Consider the following 10474-nt stretch of genomic DNA (forward strand, 5'->3'; position numbering starts at 1 on the left):
TGATGTTAAAAAACAAGTCTTTCAAGCGACCGACACGAAAATTTTCCCTTCGTCGCGCCATTCGGCGGCAAGCCAGGCCTTCCCTCTTCGCGCGGCAAGGCCGACGGGAAAGTCCGACTTCCCTCTCCTCGCACCAAGAGGGGAGGGAAAAAAGGTTTCTTTTCCATTCTTCGCGCGCGCGGCGACGACAATTAACCCACGAGGTCGAAATCTCTGCACAGTGTCGCCCGTAAAGCTATCGCTAAAAGAGGAACCTATTTCGGGCAATCTACAGCGCCATTTCCCGGGAAGCAGAGACTGTGCTCGTTGACTTGGAGACGCTGCCGACAGATGGCGTATGCACCGCAGGCGCACGGGGCGTGCCGATTCCGGTTTCGAGAGCAGACGAGCTAGCGAAAGCTTTTCGATGCATACGCCATCTGTCGGCAGCGTTTCCAAATCAGCGAACACCGTCTGCGTCGCTCGGGAAATGGCCGCCGTAGATTGCCCGAAACAGGTTATCATTTTTTCTTTCCTGAACGAGGCAAGTTTATCCGTTGGTAATTTAACCTCATGCGTGCACCACCCAGCAGCACCTCTGTGGAAAATCCCAGCACGATAATAGTAGTAATAATAATAATAATAATATTAATAATAATATTAATAAACGCTTTATTTTCATTTCCCATTACAGATAATGATGCATGGGGCTGAGAATAAAAGTCGCGATAGACGGCTTGACAAGCTTTCAGCCCCAGTGACATTCTGCAGCAGTCACGGGGAACATTCAACTAAAACACAAAGGTATTCAATCACAGAGCAAGCACATTAAACCAATATCAATAACCCTGTCAATTTTCAAAGCAATATAAATATACCAGATCTACGTTTCCATAATAAATATAAATACATGCACATGAGGAGGAATTACCACATTAACAACTTAACCGAGAACATATAGCTACAACATACAAATACAGAACCAAATATCAGTACACTATGTCAAAGCTATACATGGCAGAACGTAATTCATTTAAACTTAATTTATCTATATTCATACTGTCAAAAATTGGTAAACTGAGAATCTCGGAACTCGGTAGGTTAACATTTCTTTGCCGACGTTCAATCGACACGCTGGTATTTGCCAATAATCGGCGCTCACTTGTTCTGCTGCAGGTCACTCCTCGGCTTGACAACACACAGGGGGTTTCGGCAGCCGAGGGTCGGGACTCCGCGACGACAGCGACAGTCGCCTTCGCTCGCATACTTGTTACCGGAACTTCTACGACCAATTCCGCCAGGATCGCGATATCCGACATGACAGGCTGGCTCGTGTGGCGTCGTTTGTTTCCACTTAAGAAACATTTTCAAAACATCGACGGTTTGCGGAGCGCCAATTCGTCTGCTTCTTTTGCAGGCGTCGTGGTGACGTCAGAACGACGGCGAGCTCCGATTGGCTCTGATTGAAGGATAGTGAGCTGACCTCAAAGCAAGCTGCCTTGAGGTCTACCCCCTACCCTTCAACCAGAGCCAATCAGAGCTTGGCGTCGTTCTGACGTCACCACAACCCATGCAAAAGCAGACGAACTGGAGTTCCGCATAGGACGCTGAACACTTGAGTTGGACACGTGTTCCAGGCACCACATACTTCAGCCCACCAACGAAATGGGTGCCTACACCGCAAAAAGTCAAATGCGAGTGAGCTCAGAAGTGTTCTTCACGCTAACTTTGTCACGCATCTTATGATTTCACAAGTGACACCGAGTCACTAAGTGGAGAAACAATACGCGGGATTTGCGTCAATGAGTTTCAACGATAACTTTGTCGTACAGAACGATGTTGGGGCACTCGGCCTGAGCTAAATGCGAACGCATAGAAACCACCGTCAGGCCGAAGGAAGCTCTGCGAGAATATCAAAAAGAAATGACACAAGCAGATCAACTACCTAGGTTTTTCTGGTTCAAACATTTTCCTTTATAAAACGTAAAAAGTAACTTTGTAGCAGAGAAGACAATAAATAACGACAGGCAGCGCCACATGTCCCTCACATACACTATAAAGAAGTTCCAGCTTACTAATATACGCGCTTATGGTTCTGAAGCTTCAGCAAGAAACTTTTTTGATAATGACTCATTCAAATTCACGGTATTCCAAGAGCACTGTACCAACGAATCCAGCACCACGAAACTAGGTGCTCATTGTCAAAATATACGAATGTTATGAGCAAAATGTGTTTATTCTGAAACCTATTGAATGCACGACATACCCGTATACCTTAGTAAACAACAAACTGCGCGATAAACCAAATTCGTAACATCGAAGTTTGACAAAGCAACTCAACATCTAACTCTTTCTTTTCCCCTGTTCAAGCACATCCCCATTACAATCGCACCGCTGCAGAATTCATGAACGCTAATAAATACTGCCGTTACAATAATATATGGGTTATTAATATCATATAAGACACGAGAAAAAAAAGGGGGGGGGGTAGAGAGATTATGGCATGGCCGCGCTAACGAACTTACAAAATCGCATAAAAACCCGAGACCGGTGAGTTGTTAATTTTTTTTTTTTTTTTGTCTCCGAACACGGATTTTTGCTATGTTGACTTCAGGGACCCTTTGTTTCGCTTACTGGACTTTTCGACCAAATTCTTCGGGGCCCCATACCTTTAGAACAGTGTTTCGTTTCCAACGGTCGTCGTTTCGTTTCCAACAATAGAGGTACCATTTTCGTATATTCTCGCGGGTCTGTCCCCACCTCCGGGAGCTTGTACGCTTCGGTTGGCGGCACAGACGCACGCGGTGGTCACTTCCACAGACTGGTTCCGAACCACGGACGACCCCTTCACCAGGTACGACACAACCATCTTCTCCTTGACCTCTTGGCAGCGGAAGTCACCCGTTTCGCTGCAGACAGTGTCGTAGCAGTTACACTTCACCGTCGGTATCTCCGGCGGCATTCTCGTGGCATCCTTGTCCACCATCCTCTGGAACGTACACGTCGCTCTGTCACCTATCTCCGTGGACTCCAGGGCAGGGGCGCAGCCGTCCACCGCTGATGAGGACTTGATACCAGCCGCTGATGAGACCACTCTCCAGGCCAGGACGCAGCTGAGAAACGCGGCCCCCGGCAACATTGTGGACAAAGTGTACTGGGTATGGAGGGAACCCCGGAGACTAATGGTGCACAGCGCTGTTTATATTACCGCTTCAATGATTCCTCTCGAGCGAGACGTGTAACGTCAGTCAGGACGGAATCCAATCGAATCCCAGCCTTTGTGGACGGTGTTGCTCAACACGTACATCGGGGGATGTGGGTTCCGACCGGCGCGCGCTTCCGGTTGAAGAACAAAAAGACAAATGAACGGATACAAAAGTCATTAAGCGGATTTTATTGCCGCTGGAATGTGTGGAACTGAACCACAGACTCGAATGGTATTCAAGTTTAATTCTGCGTTTATATGTCGTGTGGAATGGCAGTCGCTTCGATTCAAACGATAGAGGTAACATTTTTGCTTTCGTTGTGGGGTCTCTGGCCACCTCCGGGGGCTGGGGCGCTTCGGTTGGCAGCACAGACGCACGAGATCGTGAACTCCACAGTCTGCTTCCGAACCGTGAACGATCCTTTCGAAAAGTACGCGACCATAATCTGCTCTTTGATCTCTTGACAGCGAAAGTCACCCCGTTCACTGCACAGACTGTCAGGGCAGTTGCACCTCACCATCGGTATCTTCGGCGGGATCCTACTAAAGTCCTCGTGGATTATCCTGCTGAACGGACACGTCGCTCTGTCGCCTATCTGCAAAGACTGCAGGGCAGGGCGGCAGTTGTTCACCGCTTTCACTGACTCCACGTCAGCCGCTGAAGAGACCGCACTCCAGGCCAGGAGGCAGCTGAGACAGACGGCCTCGGGCCACATTGCAGACGACGGGTACCAGGTGTTATGTTGTCTGAGATAGGCAAATACCCGGACAGCGTTTTGGAACTTCTGGCTCGGTCGGGCTTTTTATCTCACGAGATATGCGCCCAGCTCGCGTGACAAAAGCACGCGCTCGGAGCCATAGCCTCCGAGATTTTTGGTGCTCAAAGCTCTCCTCTGGCTATTCTATTCTTCGGGAAAGGCTGACATAGACAAGGAAATGGCTCGAGGCTGTTTCCGCCGCTCGGTGGCGCTAGGTAGTAGGCCAGAAATCATCATTACCGAGCTCGCTTGACTCAACCAAATCAGTTCCCAAGGTTCCTAGCACGCCTGGCAGTTCTTCGTGGCACGTTCACTAGGTTAGCGTTCGCTGCGCTATCAGCCCGCCCTATATGGAGGGAGCAGCGGAACCGGGGGAACGCTGGATGCACATCGCTCGCGGTGGAAAGTGATTCCACTGAAGTTTTTCTTTTGTTCTTTGTTTTATATCAAACATAAATTTCGAGCAGAAAAAGCTCGTTCCAAAAGTGTCTTTCTCTGTTGTCAGCTCCTTGGGCAGGAGTTGCGATGACGTCAGAAAGACGCCGAGCCCTGACTGGCTCCGATTGGAGGACAGTGGGTAGACCTCAAAGCAAGCTGCCTTGAGGTCTACACACTATCCCTCATTTATACGAACGCTATCCCGCCCGTACCTCGCGAGCAAGCAACAGAGAAGAACCTTTTCGAACAACGCTCTTCCATGGAGCTTGTCAACTGATAGATTTGGGAACGTTGGCTTGACTATATTCTATTTCATACTTATAGACCTTTTCAAAAAAGGGCTCCTGACCGGTTCCATTTTCAGCGTTCTTGGGTATAGCGTGTGACTTGCTCGCTTTCCGAAGTGACGAACGCGCGCGTGCTGGACTGAGGATATCGCACGCTGGGCTGAGGACTTGTAAATATAGGAATGGTGTATACTCCGTTTCCTACTCATACTCCATCTCAGAAATATCTGCAGTGGAGGCAAAAGCATGAGCACGAGCGCGTCGCTTCGGAGAGTGCCTCGTACCCTGGTCTCGCACGAACAAATGCATTCGATTATAATGCAGTTAATGGAAAGGTGCAAGTGAGCTGAACAAGAATGATCTCTGGAGAATGGGAACAAAGGGGTCAAAGGATAAGCACTAATCTCCAAACACAGCCAGGTGACTGGTGCGTGACCGGAAAAATCCGCCTGGTCCTGGTATCGAACCAGCGACCTTTCTATTTCCAGTGGAGCGCTCTGCCAACAGAGCTAACCCGGAGTTAGACGGCAGTAGAGCAAATGTTTTTTATTAGCTGCCACCAGCCTAACACCAACAAGGATAAACGATCTGCAGTTTAAGCTTGTGATTATAATGCACTTCATGCAAATGTGCAAGCGAGCTGGACAAGAATGACAGATTAGTGTTTGTCTGTTGTCCCCTTTGTTCCCCTTCTCCGGGGATTATTAGTGTCAAAAGCATTCTGTTGAGCTATAGGCTCACGCGCCCATGCCTTTGCTTTACTTGAGACATTTGTGAGATGGAGTCTATAGAACCTTTCTAAAAAAGTGTGGGGCCGGTGCAATTTTGAGTGTTCGAGCGTATGGCGCGTGCTTTGCTCGCTTTCCGAAGCGACGAACACGCACGCGCTGGGCTGTGAAGATCGCAAGCTGGACTGTGATTCTGTAAACATTAGAAAGGTCTATAGTGTACAACGCTGTCAAAGCAGACTGGTGCGAGCGCGAGGCTTCATCTGCGCTTTCGTTTGCGCGAGAACGCGTGCAAATGATATGCGAGATTAAACCCCCGGCAATAGACCGATCTCACTAAGCGTTGCACGCAAGCGTGACGCCGCCATAACTGCAGTTCGTAGGAGGCAGGCGCCAGTTCACGAGATAGCTCATGCTGCCTCGTGGTCTGCTCGCGCAGAGCTCCAGCAGGGTTGTCGAGCGTGCAGAAAGACTACAGCTCCCACGATGCATGTCGGCAGCGGTGGAGTACTCAAACTAGCTGGTGATATCGGTCTATTAAGGCACCCTAGGTAGAGGCCTAAAGCTAGCAGCCTTTGCCTCCACTGCACTCGTCGAACGCTTTTAAACGCGGAACGCAGTCGTCTGGTGTTTGACTCTCGCATTCGAACGCCTTCGACGAGTGGAGTGAAGCAAAGGCCTGCTATTACTTGCACGCTTAATTGTCTTCATGCGGTCATTTTGGTCGAAAAATAGTGGCAAATCAATGACGAGTTTCAATGAAGCTTCTTACCCCAAAAATACCATTTTCTTTGTGCGACTGGGCAGGCGAAACGTCATACCCACTATTTCCTCGGAGATCGCGTTACTAAATAGGAGGTAAGGGGTGTTCTTATGGTCACGTCATTTGCTTGGGACTTCAAATTGTGTCGTTTCTTTTATGATTTCGTTGTTTGCTTAACTTTACCTGTCGTTTTTCGCGTTTCACTCACGTGTTTCTCGGCCGCCGTCTCGCCATGACTGCTTTCGGCAGAACTTTGACGGCTTCGGTCTTTTCGCCGCAGTGGAATTTTCTGAGGCAATCTCTGCCCCGCTGCTTATTGATGATCAGGGTCAGCTTGCTAAAGCCGCGTCTTAGCAAAGGCTGGGCAAAAGAAAGCAGTCGAGTCAGCTGGCGCACCAGATGAGCGGCGGTGGAATCGTGTCCGTCTCAACACTCCCGCGCGCCTCAAGTCTTCGCAGCGTTAACGAAGATGCGAGCTCATTTGCGTGCAAACATTTAACGTTTGAGGTGCTGACTGCTGATGCCGACTAGGGTGCCTTCATACACTTTCGCCACGTCTGTCTTAGGGTGGCGGCATTTCGGCCATTTCTATGCCCAGACTGCACGCGCTTCGATCTCGTTCGGAGCGCTTAGCCCTGCCCGGTGCTTTGGCGCCATTTTAATTAAGGCCCATTCGGCACGCGCAGGCAGCTTTCAATACAACAATGGGTGTCTTCACCCTATGAAAGACGCATATTGAGGCACCCTAATGCCGACTCTGTATCAGCGCCGTCTTGCGATCCTCTGGAGAAACTGTGCCACACTCCTTCTGGTGGACAAGCGAGCGTTTCGAAGGGCCAGAAGAGAGCATTCCGCACCAAAAATCGCGGAGGCCATGTCGCAGCGCTCAAAGTTTGGTGCGCCAACCGGTTGTCGGCAGTTACATCACACCAGGCATAAAAGGAATCCCGGAGAGTAGTACTCCCGAGCGAGACGTGCAACGTCAGTCAGGACGCAATCCAATCATAACCACGCCTTTATCGACGGTGTCACTCGACACGCACATCTGGGAATGCGGGTTCTGACCTGCGACCTCTATGTTGGTCGAGTCTGGGATGTTCCCGAGGTATATCATTGATGTCTCGCATGTACGTCCATTGACTGTCCTGAGGAACATTTCTGCGTCGTCTAGGCCGTTGCCAGTAGCCCACGTCATTCATCCCCTTACATTCGCGGGTTTTCTCGGCCGCCATTTTCATATTGAACATTTTCAAAAACGCTTTTAGCTCTTGAATTAGATAGCGGTAAGCTCTGAAAGCTGTCCCTTTGAATGCGATGCTAACCAAAGCGCGGAACACGTACGAGAAAGGCCGTAAGTAACCGTTATGAATTCACCTCGAAACAGAATAAAAACGTTACGTTCTCCGAACTTCCGCTGGCGCCGTTTGTTTTGACGGCAACCACGCAATGCGCCTGCATCAGCTCATTAACATACACGACGCACACACGATACTCATACTTTCCTGCCACCGTGACGTTAACGCCTAATCGAACTTTCAAAGCGTGATGACGAATCGACCGACAAAAACATTCATGACGCAAAACGTGATCCTTCCACTCACGTCACGCAAGCACGACGTTATTATGATATCATAAGTTCGAGCAACGTCCGATATTGCGAGCAATAACTGAAATATTCATTACTAATCACGCTGAAACAGTATTAATTAACGTGAACATTGTATGACGTCATACCAACGTGTGAAGGATGAGGTACGTATAACAGCGCTTTACATGGAGTACCTTTCGACAGCGCGTTTTGAGAAGCCTCGCCACGTTGGCTCTCGTCGATTCGCGGGGGTCGTAGCTTCCGAGTTTTGCTGAACGTTACTAAAAAGCTGTAGCGAAAAGAAACATTAAACTTCATTCTCGCCTCGACAAGCCTCTCTCAGCACAACGTATATTCCAAAGAGCGCACGACCTTCATGGGCGTTGCGTTTTAGTAAGCCAAAATTTTGCAGTTGCGTAAAAAAAAAAAAAAAATGATTACGATTTTTAATAGCACATTCAGACGGATTTGTAGTAAGCATCATGCGCAAGGAAAAACGAATGCGGAAGATATAGGCTGAATTTGTGTGTAGATGGTTTTCCTTTTTTTCGGATGATGTGATATGCAATTCAGATAAAACGTGTCCCCACCGAGGACTCGCATGCGCCACGTTTATTCTCTCTCTCCCCCATACACATGTTTAGAGCGCATTGAATCTAACATGTGCCATTTTGAGTATAGGCTTCTTTCAATTCTCACGGGCCGACTGTTAATATCAGTTTCACCTTATGTCCGAGCGCGGCCAATCTTATGAGCAGAAGGGCCAATCAAACAGCGCAAAAAGCGCAACGTCATGGCGTGCTCTCTGTGCTTGATTGGACTAGCCGGCGGAGGAGCACGCAAAGAGAGACGGCGAATACCGACTGGTCCTATCAACTGCAGAGTGCACGCCATGACATTAAGCCTCTTTTGCTGTTTGATTGGCCCTTCGGCTCATAACATCGGCCGCGCTCGGACCGAAGCTGAAACGAAGTATAGAATGACGGGACCATAAAGGCGGAACAACGTACACTGTGAAGCGGGTGGCGGAGAAAAGCTCACCGGAGAAAAGCTCGCTGGAGTAAAGCTCACCGGTGTAAAGCTCACCGGAGAAAAGCTCACCGGCCTTTGAGCAGATGGGGAGAAAAGTTCACAGATTTTTCTAAATGTTTCCTCAGCTTAGCAAATGCTGCGTCACACGTGGCAATTTAACACAATTCGAATTCGTGACTTCATTAAAAAAATATGTCCTCTTTTTTGTAATATTCTTGAAGTTCATTGGGCCTATTTACTAATTCCTCAGAAATTAGTAATCACCCATTCTGTATATTAATGAAGCCGCAAGTATAAAATCAGAACATCGTACACCGGTAAAAAAAAAAAAAGACAACAATTTATTGACAGCTGACAGTGCGCCGTCGGTAGCTCTGTCAGATAAAGAGGTTTGTTCTTTGCGAGCTAACAGGAATAGCGGTGTGTGAACCGCTTCAGCTCCAAAGGTTGTGTAGTGCCTGATGGATAAATATGTTTGTTTATGTAATCAGTGGCGGCTACGCTGTTTTCTTTCTGTTAATTTCACTGAAAAAACTTTAGTAGCGAGAGCAGCTTCGTCCTGTCGTATTTGTTGTCTTCACTCCGTCGTCGTCGTTTGAGCGGTTTTCATCATGTATTACGTTAAAGGAATACTGAACCAAGGAATTTAGTGTTCATAATAAGTGGCGCACGTTCTTTCCACGAGCCAGCAGCCACCGGTGTGCGCGAGCACACGCAACAAAAATGACGTCAAAGACCTCCATTCGCGGTTAAGATGACAGTGAAATGTGTGGGCTTCGGGCCAAAGGAGAGTAAAGACAAGTTTTTCATCTACATAGTGGTGTCTGGTGTAAAAGGTAAGCGATTAATTGGTCTAACAAGCATGTAGCTTTCACTTGTAGAGATGAAAAGCCTGTCTTTATTGTCCTTTGGCCGAAGCCCATGCATTTCACTGTCCTCTAGGTCTGACATTTTCATTGCGTGTGCTCACGCACACCGGCGGCTGTTGGCTCGTGGAAAGAACGTGCGCCACTTATTATGGGCACTAAATTCTTTGGTTCAGTATCCCTTGAACCAACTTGCCCAATTCGCTACCTTACAGAAGACTAGTTCTTATATAGGTCACGAGTAACAACGGTGAGTCTGCAGCTCTGAAGCTCATGGGTGACTCGCGGTAGAAGGGCACAATCACACAAAGGCAACGTGTGGAAACACCAGCACGAACGGCTGGAAAACGTGCCTGTCCGTGGAAGAAAGAAACCTCGATATCCTACTGACTGTTTTATCCTGTTTCCAAAGGTTAACAGAAGCTTAAAACAGAATTCCAGGCACCGCGTTGTTGCGCATGCAGTTTCCGATTTTCGGAATTTAGTTTTGATTTTTAGGTTTCAGGCAGACATTAACTTTTCGAACTTTCTCCTGTTCCTCATGTTCCTGAAGTTTTCAGTTAGGCTTTCGTTGCCTAGAGAGTAAACCCAGAAAACACTAACCGGCAATTATAAATTTGGAAGCAATATACCCTCAATAAGCTTAACAAATACTACAAAAACAGTACATTTTCTCCTTTTACAAAGTTGACGAATTTTAATGATAATAAGCTGACATGTTTCGAAGAATTCAACAGCCTCTATATATATAAAAAAAGAGAAAACAAAACAAAACAAAAACGGTGAACTTTTCTCCGCATCCACCGGTTTTGCGTCGAGTTTTCTCCGGC

At 47.9% G+C, this 10474-nt stretch overlaps 1 protein-coding gene across 1 annotated transcript; it reads right to left on the reverse strand.

Moving 5' to 3' along the window:
* Window positions 1-2541: 2541 nt before the first annotated feature.
* On the reverse strand, window positions 2542-3455 carry LOC8043529. Its single transcript, XM_029976784.2, has one exon. The coding sequence runs from the start codon at window positions 3116-3118 to the stop codon at window positions 2651-2653; it is 468 nt and encodes a 155-aa protein (XP_029832644.2). The 5' UTR covers window positions 3119-3455; the 3' UTR covers window positions 2542-2650.
* Between the last annotated feature and the right edge of the window lie 7019 nt (window positions 3456-10474).

Source organism: Ixodes scapularis, unplaced genomic scaffold (assembly GCF_016920785.2).
Source record: "Ixodes scapularis isolate PalLabHiFi unplaced genomic scaffold, ASM1692078v2 PGA_scaffold8__174_contigs__length_109621045, whole genome shotgun sequence".
Taxonomy (NCBI): Eukaryota; Metazoa; Arthropoda; class Arachnida; order Ixodida; family Ixodidae; genus Ixodes; species Ixodes scapularis.

Excerpts from the sequence above, each read along its gene's own strand:
- LOC8043529 (XM_029976784.2), bottom strand. The coding sequence starts at position 3,118 with ATGTTGCCGGGGGCCGCGTTTCTCAGCTGCGTCCTGGCCTGGAGAGTG.